The following is a 15,576-nucleotide window of genomic DNA, read 5'->3' as shown; positions in this document are numbered from 1 at the left end:
ATCATCTTCATATTGCAGGTTCTTAATTAGTCTTCCTCCAACCCTGATGCTGCAGTCTTCTGTGTACGGTCCAACGTCTTGGATTATTTGCTCAGTTTACAGATTGAATAAGTAAGTTGAAAGGATACAACCTTGATGCACACCTTTCCTGATTCTCCATGCAGTATCCCCTTGTTTTATTTGAAGGACTGCTTCTTGGTCTATGTACAGGTTCCACACAAGCACAATTAAGTGTTCTGGAATTCCAATTTTTCATGATGTTATCCAAAACTTATTATGAGCCACACAGTCTAATGCCTTTGAATAGTCAATTAAACACAGGTAAACATTTTTCTGGTATTCTCTGCTTCAGTCAAGATTCATTTGACATCAGCAATGATATCCCTTGTTCCATATCCTCTTTGGAATCCATCTTGAATTTCTGGGAGTTACCTGTTGATGTATTGCTGCAACTGTTCCAAATTATCTGCAGAAAAATTTTACTTGTTGTTCCGTCAATTCTTGGAGACTTGTTTTTCACCAGTGCCTTCAGTGCAGCTTGGACTTCTTCCTTCAGTACCATCGGTTCTTGATCATATGCTACCTCCTGAAACGGTTAAATGTCAACCAATTCTTTTTGGTACAGTGACTCTGTATTCCTTCCATCTTCTTTTCATGCTTCCTGCGTTGTTCAGTATTTTGCACATTAAAAAAAAAATTTTTTTTCAATATTGTAACTTGAGGCTCGAATTTTTTCTTCGGTCCTTTCAGCTTGAGAAATGCTGAGTGTGTTCTTCCCTTTTGGTTTTCTAACTCCAGGTCTTTGCATATTTCATTATAATATTTTATTTTGTCTTCTTGAGGTGCCCTTTGAAATCTTCTGTTCAGCTCTTTTACATCATCATTTTTTCCATATGCTTTAGCTACTGTACATTCAAGAGCAAGCTTCAGTCTCTTCTGATATCCATTTTGATCTTTTCTTTCCTGTCTTTTTAATGGCCTTTTGCTTTCTTCATATATGATGTCCATGATGTCATTCCACAACTCATCTTGTCTTCAGTCATTAGTGTCCAATGGGTCAAATCTATTCTTGAGATGGTCTCTAAATTCAGGTGGGATATACTCAAGGTCGTACTTTGGCTCTCGTGGACTTGTTTTTATTTTCCTCAGCTTCAACTTGAACTTACAGATGAGTAATCGATAGTCTCTTCTGCAGTTGGCCTGTGGCCTTGTTCTGACTGATGATGTTGCACTTCTCCATAGTTTCTTTCCACAGATATAGTTGATTTGATTCCTGTGTATTCCATTTGATGAAGTCCATGTGTATAGTCACCATTTATGTTGTTGAAAAAGGGTATTTCCAAATGAGTATACATCATTGGTCTGTCAGTTTGTTGTACTATGGTCTTGCATGTTGCTGTGATGCTGAAAGTTATGCCACTGGTATTTCAAATACCAGCATGGTCACCCATGGTAGACAGGTTTCAGTGGAGCTTCCAGATTAAGACAGACTAGGAAGAAGGACCTGACAGTCCACTTCTAAAAAAGTTGGCCAGTGAAAACCTTACGAATAGCAGCTGAATATTGTCTGATAAAGTGCTGGAAGATGAGCTCCTCGGGTTGAACAGCACTCAAAATATGACTGAGAATACCCTAGGCTGTTTAAATATACTGAATTTCTAGAGTCTAGCAATTACCTCCCAGAGAATTAAAAGAACATGAAGATGTGATAGTGAAATAAATAAAAATGAAAAGATATGCCAAAAGACTAAAAATGAGTGAGTATCTTGATTTCTACAAAGAGGAGCTCTGGAAATCCTGGACTGCTAGGACTGATGTCATATCATGGCAACATTTTCAAAAGACCACAGAAGAATAAGATATGGCAAACAAGGACCACCAAAAAGAACAGAGTAAGGAAATCATGTCATATAAAGACAATATACTGTAGACAGAGTATTTTAGTACTCCAGTGGGCTTTTGGAAAGATCTCCCATGGTTGCTTGTGGTCAGGATGGAGTAATAAAAGCTGAAGAATGGTGGCTTTGAAGATCACTGAGAATGATACCAGAAACATGCGGATGAACGTTAATGTGGAAGGGGGCAAGGTTTCCTATGAGTGCTGTTTCCCAAAAAGAAATGTTGATGTCCTAATGCATGGTACGTGTATGACCTTGTTTGGAAATAGGGTCTTTGAAGATGTTATTAGTTAATATGCAGTCACACTGGAGTAGGGTGGGTCCAATCTAATATGAGTGGTGTCCTTATGAGAAGAGATGAAGAGACACAAAATGATATGTAGAGGGAAGACTCAAAATTCTTACCACTCTATTCGATGCTTATCAAATTTTTTGTTAATGCACTGCTAGGAATGTAGGAAGTATGGGTGATGATGAAGAATCAAGACTATATACACCAGGTTGGAAAGATGGGCTGAATCATTCAAAAGCTGGTGTACATGGCTGAAAGATCAGGGGCTAACCCTAAACTTAAATACCAGCTCTGTTGGTGGAAAAATATGAGCAAGTTACTTAAGCATCTGTGGCTTTAATTTCTTCCTCCCTAAAACTGGGGAAATAACTCTCTTTTTTAAATAATTAAGACCTAGATGATTTCTGGAAACCTTGGTGGCGTAGTGGTTAAGAGCTATGGCTGCTAACCAAACGATTAGCAGTTCAAATCCACTAGGCACTCCTTCAAAACTCTATGGGGGAGTTCTACTCTGTCCTTTAGGGTCACTGTGAGTCGGAATCAACTCGACGGCAACAAGTTTGGTTTGGTTTTAGATGATTTCTGGTACGTGGTAGGTATCCAATAAAGGTTAGTTCCCTTCCTCCTCTCCTCTTCTCAAATATTTCTGGATGAATATAATTAAAATAAATGTACAGATGACAGAAAGAACAGTACAAAGGTATCCAACATCATACAGAGTGCCACTACTCAATATAGAAGAAGCCTAGGCCTTAAGAACAAGAACCTAGCTCTTGTGAACAAGAGCTGTAAGTTTTATTTGACTGCAAGTTCAATATGAACAGACATTACTTTATTAATAACAATATAAAATAAAATAATATAATAATAATACATAAAAATATCATCTTAATGGCATTAGTTGAGTAGAACATCCAATGGTTCACACTGTTCTCTTTAGACAACAGCTGGGAGAAGTGTTCAGTTTTGGCTACCACATGTGAAAGAACATTGATATACAGGAGAAAGACTACCAGGCTGTGGAAAACATGTCACACAAGGCAGAGTTGAAGGAAGGGAAATGTTTTATCCTGTTAAAAGAAAACTTAGGGAAGAGATGATAGCTGTATTCAAGTAAATGAAAGACTTATTTTGGGGATGTTCAAAAGAACTAGAGCCATTGGGTGGAGGTACAAGGCAGGAAACTTCAGCTCAGTGGCCTAAGGAATACTTCCTAATAGGCAGCGATGTAAAAAAATGGTGTACACATGGTGTCATATATTGAATTTTGTCCTCCCAAAATATGTGTATCAATTTGGCTAGGCCATAATTCCCAGTATTGTGTGGCTGTCCACCATTTTGTTATCTGATGTGATTTTTCTATGTGTTGTAAATCCTACCTCTATGACGTTAATGAGGTGGGATAGGCGGCAGTTGTACCAATGAGGCAGGACTCAATCTACAAGATTGGATTGTGTCTTGAGCCAATCTCTTTTGAGATATAAAAGACAGAAGTGAGCAGAGAGACAGGGAGACCTCAGACCACCAAGAACGCAGCACCAGGAGCAAAGCGTATTCTTTGCACCGGAGGTTCCAGTGCTGAGAAGCTCCCAGACCAAGGGAAGATTGACAACAAGGACCTTTCTCCAGAGCCAACAGAGAGAGAAAGACTTCCCCTGGGATTGATGCCCTAAATTTGGACTTATAGCCTACTAGACTGTGAGAAAATCAATTTCTCTTTGTTAAAGCCACCCACTTGTGGTGTTTCTGTTACAGCAGCACGGGATGACTAAGACACATGGTTTAGCACTCAACTACTAGCTGGTGTGGTGGTTAAGAGCTGGGCTGCTAACCAAAAGGTTAGCAGTTCTAATCCACCAGCCGTTCCTTGGAAACCCTATAGAGCAGCTCTACTCTGTCTTACAGGGTTGCTATGAGTTGGAATCGACTTGATGGCAATGGGTTTGTTTTTTCACTAGCTGAAAGGCTGGTGGTTTCAACTCACTTAGTGACATCACAGAAGAAAAGTGTGGTGATCTGCTTCTGTAAAGGTTATAGCTGAGACAACCCTATGGAGCAGTTCTAGTCTGTAACGCATGGGGAAGCCATGAGTTGGAATCGACTCAATGGCAATGGATAACTTGAAAGATAATATATTTCCTGTCATTAAAAATGAAACAGAAGTTAGATGTGGGGGTTCCCTATATTAAAAGAGAAAAGCAAAGACAAAAATGTATGTGTGTGTGTTGTGCGTGTGTACCTGTTTAGGTGTTCATTAGAGAAAAAAAGAGTCTGATGTTATGAGCTCCACTCCATCATTCCATCTTGTCATTTTGTAAGGGCTGGTACATCACAGATCCTAAGTGATAAAAGCAGGGTCTTTAATTCAACAAACAGGGACTGCCCACCAGCTAAGAACTTTGCTGGGCAAAATTCTGCCAGGGGAATTCTTCAAAAAGAAACACTTTTTTTTTTCTTAAATTAGGGAGATAAGTCTAGCGCCCATGAAAAGAATTGCAGAGCAACTTGAAGCAGGATGAGTTAAACTGTCAAAAGGTTCAGTAAAGACATAATATTTTGGGTGTTCATAAAAGAAATGATAGTCAAGGAAGGGAGAAGTTGCAGGAAACTTCCAGGGGACATGCAATATGATATATGGAGAGGAATAGGAGCATTAGAATTAAAAGGGTAATGTGATGGGAAACCCTGGTGGCGTAGTGGTTAAGTGCTACAGCTGCTAACCAAAAGGCTGGCAGTTCGAATCCGCCAGGCGCTCCTTAGAAACTCTATGGGGCAGTTCTACTCTGTCCTATAGGGTCGCTATGAGTCAGAATTGACTCGACGGCACTGGGTCTGGGTGATTTAACAGATCGGGTTTGTAAGAGGGCAGAGGGTGACGTTTAGGTGGGGATATAGGACTGGCAGCATATAGGGTAATCCTCTGACATTGCCCCAGGCAACCCACTCATCTGTTCTTTGAAGTGACATCTCTTCCTCTCTCTACAACCCTTTAATCCCCTTGGAAACCCTGGTGGTGTAGTGGTTAATTGCTACGGCTGCTAACCAAAAGGCTGGCAGTTTGAGCCCATCAGGCACTCCCTGGAAACCCTGTGGGACAGTTCTACTCTGTCCTATAGGGTCACTATGAGTCGGAATTGACTCGACGGCAATGGGTTAGGTTCCCCCCTCCCTTGCTCTCGGTCGATGGTCTCATCTCTTATTTCACTGACAAAATAGAGCAACCAGAAGAGTACTGACACATCTTCTCAGCATGAAATCTGCCTTGCTCTGGCCTCTGTGCCTTCATACTCTGACTTCCCCCCTGCTGGGCCCCTCCTCATGCTGGATGGCCCCCTTCTGCTCCACTAAATCAACTACACCAGCATAGAAACATACTGTACCTTCTCCCATATTAAAAAATAAAAAAGCTCTCCTCATGTTCCCTCCAGCCACTGTACTATTTCTCTGTTTGCCTTTATAGAGAAACTCTTTCAAAAAAAAAAAAAGAGTTGTCTATATCCTGTTTCTTGTTTCCTGTATTTGCACTTCAGCCCACTCCAATCAGGCTTGCGCTCCCATCATTCCCCTGAAAGTGCTCTTGTCAGGGTCACTAAAAACTTTCTTCTTACAGACTCCTAAGACTAATTCTCAGTCCTCACCTCATTCACCCTATCATTCATACTTGACTCTGTTGGTTTCTCCCTCCTTAGTAACACGTTGTTCTTAACTTGGATTCAAGGGCATTGCCTTCTCCTGGCTCTCCTCCTGCCTCACTGCCTCTGTCTCTTCATGTCTTCTGCTGAATATTCCTCCTGTTGCTGACCTCTGAGGGTTAGTGTGCCCCAGGCTCAGTCCTTGGACCTCAGTCGATGATCTGTGCTACCTAGATGTTACCATGCAATCTCCAAGGGTGTAAGTACTATCGACAAACTGATAGCTCTACAATTTCTATCTCCAACTAAGCTCTGCTCTGAGCTCCCTACTCCCCTCTCCACCCATCCATTTCTTCTTCAGTGGTTCTCTGCATTAGTAAGTGGCGCCACTATTTACCCAGTTGTGAAGAGCAAAAACCTTGGAATTATCCTAAAGCCATTTTTCTTCTTACTTCTTACACCGATTCATCAGTACATAAGTTATTTGGGCTCTTTCTTCAAAATGACCATTTTTTCACTATCTCTACCTCCACCATCTTAGTCTAAGCCACCATCATTTTTTTTTTTATAATAACTTTTATTGTGCTTTAAGTGAAAATTTACAAATCAGGTCAGTTTCACACGAAAACCCATATACACCTTGCTACACACTCCCAATTACTCTCCCGCTAATGAGACAGTCTGCTCCCTCCCTTCACTCTCTCTTTTCGTATCCATTTCGCCAGCTTCCAACCCCTTCCACCCTCTCATCTCCCCTCCAGGCAGGAGATGTAAGCCACCATCATTTTTGTCCTGAACTATCGCAACAGCCAGCTAACCAGTATTCTTATTTTCACTCTTGTCTCCTTTAAAGTCTATTTTCCATGCTGCAGCTAGAGTGATTTTTTTTCTTAACCAAAGGTATGTTAGTACTCTTTCTCAACCCCTACACTGGCTTCCTATTATACAATAAAATCCAAATTCTTGCCATGACCTACAAGTGTTCCAGGATCTATCCTTGTCCATTTCTCTAACCTCCTATCTTGCCATTCTCGGCCTTGTTTTCCCCTTTCTGGCCATGCTGACCTTCCCTCAGGGTCTTTGAACTTGCTTTTTTTTTTTTTAAGCCTAGAACCCTCTTCCTCTGATCATCAGGTGGCTCACCCCTCATTTCACGCTCACTCAAATGTCACCTCCTCAGAGAGGCTGTCCCTGACTTTTCTTTCTAACATAGAGCATATGTCCTCCTGCTCTCGCCACTCTCTACTCCCTAACCAGTTTATTTCCCTTCACTGTACTAAGCAGAGCCTGACTATGTTAGACAGCCAATGTTTGTCCACAGTCTGTCTCCCCCAGTAGAAAGCCAAATGCATGAAGGTGACATGTGAGTAACTGAAATTTACAAAGTATTTTAAACCATTTAAGGCTGATGGATAAAAAAGGAGTATTAATTGGCCAACTATCCGATTCTACAGTAAACTGTATAAGATGATTCTTCACTTTCCTCAATGTCAAGCATACAGTACAACTTTCACCCAGTTAACTTCATTTTAAAACCCCAGTTAAAGGTCTCCCTAACCTGGAGAGTAGAATTTTTTCTTCAGTGGAAAAGTAGTAGAAGGAAACGTTTTTCTCCTTGCAGCCCTTATGGACATATCCTGGAGCCTCCTTGTAAAATGTTCCTTAGACACGGGGAGGCGTTGTTAGCCTCCATCAGGGGCACGTCCATCTAATTACCATGTGTACCTGAAGCACGACATTGCCTAAGTGCCACCATTCCTGCAACACAGGAGCATTCAGGAAATATTAAAGCACAGTACTATTTACCCGCAAGTCATTTTTCCTTCAACTCAGGGCTTCGAACCGGTTCTGAATGATTCAGTAATTGCTGACATAAACGAGAGCAGTGTACTCCTTGCATAACAACCAAATCTGTTGCCCGTTGGATTTTGACCTGAGTAGTAAACAAACGGCAGTGCCCTCCCTCTCAAAGATGGCAGCTGACCCCACCACTCTGAATATGTGTCACTCTCCACACTCCTGCCAATAATCCAGTCTTTCGGATCCCAAAATTTCAGGACCCTGATATGGGAGACTGCAGTATTGGCAGGACTGTCAAGAGTGACACACATTCAAAGCAGGGGTCGGCCACCATCTTCGAGCGGGCTCTCTGTTTGTTTCCTACTCTGGTCAAAATACGACGGGCAACAGATTTGGTTGCTATGCAAGGGATACTCTGCCCTTGTTTACGCTAGCAATTACTGAACCAGTTCCAAGCCCTGCTTCAATTGTACAGCAGAAGAATTACTGTTTAAAAATCATTTGCTTCATATGTACCACTTTATTATATTTTACCATGTTTATGAAGAAGGCATGAGCGATGTTCTAACTTAATTGACGGTCATTTCATTGAATTTCTAATGAAAGCAGCAGCACTGAGCACACAAGTCAAGCTGCTTGTTTGGCCTGCTGCTATTGAAGGAGAATCAGTATGTACACCCAGCCGCCTCACAAACTGGATCAGTTCTCCAGAGAAATCCTTGATGTGTACCTGCCATAATAAGTAATAAGTTCTGTTTTGCATTGTTCTATTTATGGACTCCGGCTATTTTCACACATTTTTTTAGCCCTTTCCTGTAGCAGAACACTTGAATGAATCATTTTCATGTTGTCAATTTTATTGTTAAATTATGTTCAAAATTTCTCTTTAGTGTTACAGAACTGCACAGACATTTTCTGCACAAACAGAAGCGAAGGAGATTGTGGAAAGGTCTCTGGCCTTTAGAATTCTCCAGCTTCTAGCTGACCTGTATTCCATTCACTAGTTTTGGACAGCAGACATTTCCTTTAGGAATGTTATATTGGTGTAGCCTCAAGGCCAACATGAGTATTTGCTGCACAGCGTACCACGAGTCAGGAAAGAGGTGGTAAACAGAGACTGTGTTGTGCCTTTTTGTAATAAAGTTATACTCCTCATAAGGTAACAGATTCTGTACAAGAAATCTTGCCTGCAGAACTTTGCCTGTTTATTCATTTTATAAGTATTGTTTGACTCCTACCATTTGCCAAGCACTGTTCTATGTCCTGGGGATGTACACAACAGGACATACACAGTGGCTGCCTCTGTAGGGTTTACATTTTAGTGTAGACTCCGAAAAAAAAATAAATTTATCAGTTAATCTCAGAAATAAAGAAAGATGCAAACAGGGTCGGGGCAGAATCTCAGACATATTTGTGCTTGACTACTTACTGAAAGGTTGGCGGTTCGAACCCACCCAGTGGCACCACAGAACAAAGGACTGGTGATCTGTTTCCATAAAGGTTATTGCCAAGAAAACTCTATGTGATTCAGTTCTACTCTGTAACACATGAGGTCACCATGAGTCAGAATCAATTAGATGGCAACGGGTTTTTTTTTTTTTGCTTTTGTTTTTAACTAATTGTCCAGACAAAGGACTTCATAATCTTGGAAAATTATCTTTAAAGAAATGTTATGGTTTAGCTAATTTCTTAAATGTGCAGTGTTTTTAATACTCATATACATCACTGTCTGGGGTTCTTTCTTAATGCTGACAGTGAGGGGCTTTGGTAGGACACACCTGGTCCTTAGCCCACAGTCCTCACCTTGGCCCACTGGGATGCTTGCTGCCTGCCTAGCAAAGGTGCTTGCCACTTAGTATTTTCTTGCCTTGGTTATGTTCTCACTAACAATAGAGTTTAACTTAATGCGTTTGGGCAGTACCTTCATTCTTTTTATGATTTTTCATGCTTGCTGGATCCAGTTGACTTTGGTTTCTAATCAATGAGACTCACTCATTTTTGGGAAGGGCTCAATGGCAGAACTAAACAGAGAAGGCAGAACCAGGCCCAACATTCAAAGTAAATGCCCTTCATAGGCCTGTATGGTGTTACAGTTATGAAGTCCTAGTGTAGATGTCACACTATATAGTTGCTGTAATTATGAAAATTTGGTCCAATGAAGCATCGAATTGTGTGCATTACAAATACAGAAAAATGCTGAATAAGGAGGGCAGAACCTTCACAATTCCTGTCGTTTACCACTTAGTACAAGGTTGCCAGTTTCTCCATGGTGTCAAGAAAACTGTATTATTTCCAGACTTTAATTTTTCAATAGGTGTTGGCCCTTTGTTGACGCATTCTAAACAGCTTGACTGTATACACCTTGGGGTACTGGAGGTATTAGAAGTTTCAGATTCTCAGCTCTCTATATATTTTTACTTTCCCCAAAATATCTAAAGGTGAGAATCTAGAAAGAGAAGGATATCAACTTCATTCCACGATGACCAAATTGATACGTGTCTTTTCTCATATTCTAGGGGGGAAAAATCTTGTGCAAACTTTTGCAGCCTCATTCCGGCTACAGATTTAAGATATTTCTTCTGGGGGACCCTAATGTTTGGAAATGCAACAGATATAGGACTTGACATCTCCTGCATCTGTGAATTGCCCAGAATTCTTTGTCAAGATGAGCAAAAGAAAAGAAAGATATTCTACCTGGAAAGATATGGTGAGTCAAATAAATAATATACTAACTCTAGACCTTGAGGTCTAGTGTGGTATCCTGCCTTTTCCCTTAACTAACATTAGACAGAACATGACTGAATGTCTTATCTCTAAGTAGGCAAACCCACAAATTATTGCAAAATCTGTCAAGTCTAGAGTCTGTACAGATTTCCTTTAATAACATGGACAAACCCTTCACGTGGTCAAACTTCAATTTACCAATAATCTGTCCAATAAAAGAAAATGAGATCAACAGATGCTTTTGAATAGACAGATGTTTGGTAAAATCTCTGAGTTCAAAATACCTTTGCAGTTGGAATTCATCTTATCTTTGGGGGAAAGAAACACGGGCAAAAATAAGATTTAAAGTACACCTCCTTAATTTTTTTTTTTAAACAGAATGTAAAGCCTCCAATCTAAATTTAAACATCTATGTAATAAGGACACTCATGCCATTATTCACTATCATCGTTACTAAAAATTCTACAAAACTTTGTGAAAGACTAAAAAAATTTTTTTATTTTTACATCTTGTACCATAGGAGACATGATTAAAACGATAAGTTCCCAAATAACATGAATAATGTATCTCCCCCTTATCCAAAGCAAATGCATTTTGCTCCTAAGAGATGTTTAATCCATTCCCTTTTTTGGAAAGAGAAAAGGAGGGGGATGAAAGGATTTGCAGTTGGAATTGGCATTTAATGAAAGACACATATTTAACTTAGGATGATCAAGTAACTGTGGAATAAATTTTGAGTTTAGACAGAGGTAGTGAATTTTGACATGAAAGAAAAGCAAATTATATTTATGTTAACATTCAAGGTTACCTTTTGGAACAGGATTATTAAAAATAACTACTGTATCATGGAAATGGTGGAGCCTATGTTAAGAAATCTTATTATCAGCGATTCTCTACATATATGTGTATAAATGTTTACTTCAGAGAGCATCAGGTGTACATTTGTAGAATAAGTTCCAAAGAACAGGTGAAAGTTTTAGAGAATGAGGCTTTGAGGTAGATGTGGGGGGAAATTATAACTCCTTTAAAATTTCAGCTTCCTTGGGTTTGCTCACTCTCCAGTAGCTGGGGGAGGAAAATAGCCTGAGGGCTGCATCTGGCTTGGGAAATGTCTCTGTACTGAGGAGACCCAAACAAACAAAAAACCCAATGCCCTTGAATTGATTCTAGAGTTGAGGACAGACTAGAACTCCCCCACAGGGTTTCCAAGGCTGTAATCTTTATGGAAGCAGACTGCTACATCTTTCTCCCTCGGAGCGGGGCTGGTGGATTGCTGGGTTTGATCCATTGACCTTTAGGTTAGCAGCTGAGCACTTAACCACTGCACCACCAGGGTTCCTTTTGAGGAGACCCATGGCTAGCAAATGAGGCAAGATCTCCCTTAGGCCTTATTTTCCCTGGTGCACTTTTCTCTGGACTCATCTTTCCTCACTAACAGGGTGGAAGTTAAGATTGAGGGATGAGCACAGACAAAAAGCTTTAAGCTTGCATCTTTTTCTTATAGCTCCATATAATCCAACATTGCACATCAGGAGACTACTTTGGGATTTTTTCAGTGGAAGCTCCAGCAAATAATAAAGAACTTGTATTTACCTAGCTGAAAACCTGGTAGTGTAGTGGTTAAAAGCTATGGCTGCAAACCAAAAGGTCAGCAGTTCGAATCCACCAGGCGCTCCTTGGAAACCCTATGGGGCAGTTCCACTCTGTACTATAGGGTCGCTATGAGTTGGAATTGACTCCATTGCGACGGGTAGTTTTTTTTTCCTCTGTGTATTTCTCTTTCATGGACTTAGTAGTGGCAAGGTGGACACGGTAGGTGGCTGGTCAAGACTTCAGGATGCTGGGTTAGATATCTGTTTGATTTAAGTGACTTCTTGGCAAAAGGTCTAGGGAGACCCCCTTATTTTTGCCAAAACGTGATCAATAGGTACATTTAAGTAAGACAGTAAGGTAAGGGTTCAGAACTTCAAGAAAAATCAGCCACTGATAAAGGTTTTACTCTGATACACATGTGGTCGGCTTGAGTCGGAATCAACTCAACAACAGCTGTTTTTTTCTTTTAACTAATTAGCTATTAGCCACTTTGGTTTCTTAGCCTTTTGGCTGGTGCAGTCTTTTTTTCCTGGACCTTTCCAAACATCTAAGCAGATTTTAAGGACTGCCAACCCCTTGTAGCCTCTGCTTTAAAAAACAAAAAGTTATCTGTCTGTGGTAAAACTCCATGACAACAGCCCATGAAGCCTAAAAAAAAAAAAAGTTTCCTGATTCCAGTGTCTTTTAATTCTGAGATAAAAAGGTACAAAAGGTAAAATTCTATAGTGAAGAGTGTGTCATAAACCAAGAATTAAGGTTAGCCTAATTTTGTGTATCAAAAATAAAAAATACCTGATGGCTTTAAGAAAAAGCCTGGCCCTCAAACATGGATTAAATTTAGTATGGAACACAAGAGAACCTGCAAGAGGAAAACAGTGATAATAGCTGGTGCTCGAGCTTGTGTTTTTATTTATTTTTTTTTTGGTGCTTGAGTTTCGTTTCACATAAAGTAGTAAGGACATTGGGAAGTGTCTTCCCTCCTTCCAGCAGAGCAATACTGAGTACCAGCTAATATAAAGGAGCCAAGAAGGAATTGATGGATAACTGGTGTTCTTGAACTTCACACTTTGGGTACTTCCTTATTGCTGACAAAGAGAAGGCAAAGAAAACAGCCCATAGCTGACTGCAATAGTTTTTCTAAACGTGACCAGCATTAAGAATGATGTTTTCATAGGGTAGAATGCAAGAAATCTCACCACTGGGTGATGCCATCTAATTACCAAATCTAAATTACTTTTGAATCTTCAAAGCATCAAAACAAGAATGTCTAACATACTTATATTATGTCCCTTTACAAGCCATGTAATCTCATAATGAATATAAGCCGTCAGAATAGAAGTAAAAATAACTACATGTTGCTCTTGTAGAAATAAATGAACACAGTTGCTCAGAAACTGGACTCATCTTGATCTCTGTTCAAACAGAAAATTCCCTTTTCACTGACAAATTTGCCAAACCATTCAATTTGATGTTGGAAATACTGTTTTGTTTCTCCTGAATTGCTAAGACTACTATACTTTAAAATTGGGGAGCTAAGGTTTCGCTGTAAACAATTTGCTTGTGTAAAGTATATAGATACATTACTTTTTAAAATAAATGTTTAAATGTATTAATACTTTTAATCTTTTTCTTAAGTATAGTTGCTTCCACAAATATTTTCCCCTCACCCCATGAATTATCTAGTACAGAAAAAGACTAATTAATTTTCTGAATTTTCTTCTCGGTTTAATTTTAGAATTGGCATGGTTTTGTGTCATTTTCAAATTCAAAGCTCCTAAATATTGAAGTTTTAGGGTCCAGGCATTTAAAAATATTTCTCCAAAAGGTTTTGTTGGAAAAACATGCACATCATTTATTTGGTATGACAAGAACCTTAAGCTTCATACAGAAAAAAAGTCCCAGAATTTTACAAGTTGTCTAACGGAAGTAAATATAGGTTCAAAGAGATGAGAAGAAAGGAATAATATTTTATTCAGCACATCCATGATCTGCTACAGTGATTTTGAACTCCTTTGTTCTGCTGGGTATTTCTCGGTAAAGAAATAGATGCTGCTGCGAAAGTCATTCTCCAAAAGAAGAGGTGAGAGTAAGTGAATGAGTGAGAGTTGATATAAATTCAAGTCATGTTACAAAGGATTTGTACACTAGATGAATTCTCACAAGCTGGCAAGCTTTTCCAAAGTCTACCTTTTATGGAAATTGTTTTTTGAACAAGTTGTACAGAATGCATTCTAAGCTCTGTGAAATAACATGATTCTTATTACCAAGTTGGAATTACTAAGGATCACCAAATAACAGGGTTCAAAAATAAAACAGCTGAAAAATCCAACAGTCTGGTCTAACCTGGGATGCTCTGTCTCCTCACAGCCAATGCTCCATCAGGCGGCTTTGTCTGGCTGGCGGATTTAGTGTAGGGACTCTCATCTGCAAAGGTACAACGAAGGGTTTGGTTAATTTCCATCCAGTTTCTAGTATAGTGAAGACTTTTAATGGACTGCAATCCTTTTGCAGAAAGAAACAGTAGAAAGAGTTGGTAGACCTGGATTCTAGCCTTGGTTTAGCTGTGGGACAAGTCATTTAAAACATTTTGAACATCAGTTTCTTCCCCTATAAAAGAAGAGCATACTTTCTTTTCCACCCCTTAGGGTTGTCAAGGTCAAAAGCAATAGTGCATGTGAAAACATTTATAATGTGGTAAGAAGTATACAAATTATTTGCTTGTCTCCTACATTCATTGATAAATAAGTATTGGTGAATACCAGTAACAGGAAGATAAAGAAGGAATAAAATGGCTCAATGGGCACTAAGAATAATCAAGAACAAGAACAAAAGAAATAGAAGGAAAGGTTATATTTCAGATAAGAAGATGACAGTGTTAGTACCACATTGCGAGGGAATAAAGACACATGGAGTTAGTGGGTTCCTCCCAGTGTATAAACTGGCATCCAGTGCAAAATGGATGGAGAGGTACCTTCAGAGGTAAGAGTAGAGAAGCTGGGTTAAGAAAAGGGAAGAAGGATGGTTTGGTATAAGAGGAAGTATATTGCAATGAGCTTATTAGGACTCTTTTAGAAAGAGATGAAAATAATCTGCAGCACCATAAAAAGAGTAACCGAAAGAGTGAAAGAGTAAAGCTCAGTATATCTGTGCAAGTTAGGTGAGAAGATCATAGAGTTGATGGATCCTTCAGAGTCACAGTAGTTTTTCTCTTTTTTAAATCCGGGAAGGAATTTGCTCTGGCTTGGAAAGCAGTAATGATCTAGCATGGCAAATATTAGACATAAAATAGAAAGGAAGAATTCTTCCTGGTTTGGATGAGGGAGGGTTATGTCTGTAAAACGAAAAAGATATTTGAGTAGCAACTTTAAAAAGGTTCAAGAATAGGATGTCTACGGCCTGAATAAACATAGTATAAAATTATCTAGCATATCCAGTCAAGCTAGCTGACCCAAATGTTGCTTCTGGCCACACTGAGATTTGTTTGTTTGTTTTTTTAAATAGGAAATCATTAAAGGATTAGAAAGAGCTGTATTGTGCTTGGAAAGCTATTAAATAGGATTTAATTCCACAACAAAGCTTTATCATCCGAAAACAGTAATTCCCCCAACTTAGTGGCTTGTTTTCAAAATTGAGCAAC

The 15,576-nt window shown here is 39.5% G+C and overlaps 1 protein-coding gene across 1 annotated transcript in view; it reads right to left on the bottom strand.

Annotated features, from left to right (window-relative positions):
• The window catches only part of GRIP1 (glutamate receptor interacting protein 1), a 793,654-nt gene that overhangs the window by 219,834 nt on the left and 558,244 nt on the right, over positions 1 to 15,576 (bottom strand). The window contains exon 2 of the mRNA XM_010598620.3: positions 14,283 to 14,363. Coding sequence (XP_010596922.3) covers positions 14,283 to 14,363 — 81 coding nt within the window. The remainder of the gene's footprint in view (positions 1 to 14,282; positions 14,364 to 15,576) is intronic.

The sequence above is a fragment of the Loxodonta africana genome, chromosome 4 (genome assembly GCF_030014295.1).
Source record: "Loxodonta africana isolate mLoxAfr1 chromosome 4, mLoxAfr1.hap2, whole genome shotgun sequence".
NCBI lineage: Eukaryota > Metazoa > Chordata > Mammalia > Proboscidea > Elephantidae > Loxodonta > Loxodonta africana.
The sequence above is the reverse complement of the archived record's forward strand: the minus strand, read 5'-3'. Positions and strand labels throughout refer to the sequence as shown.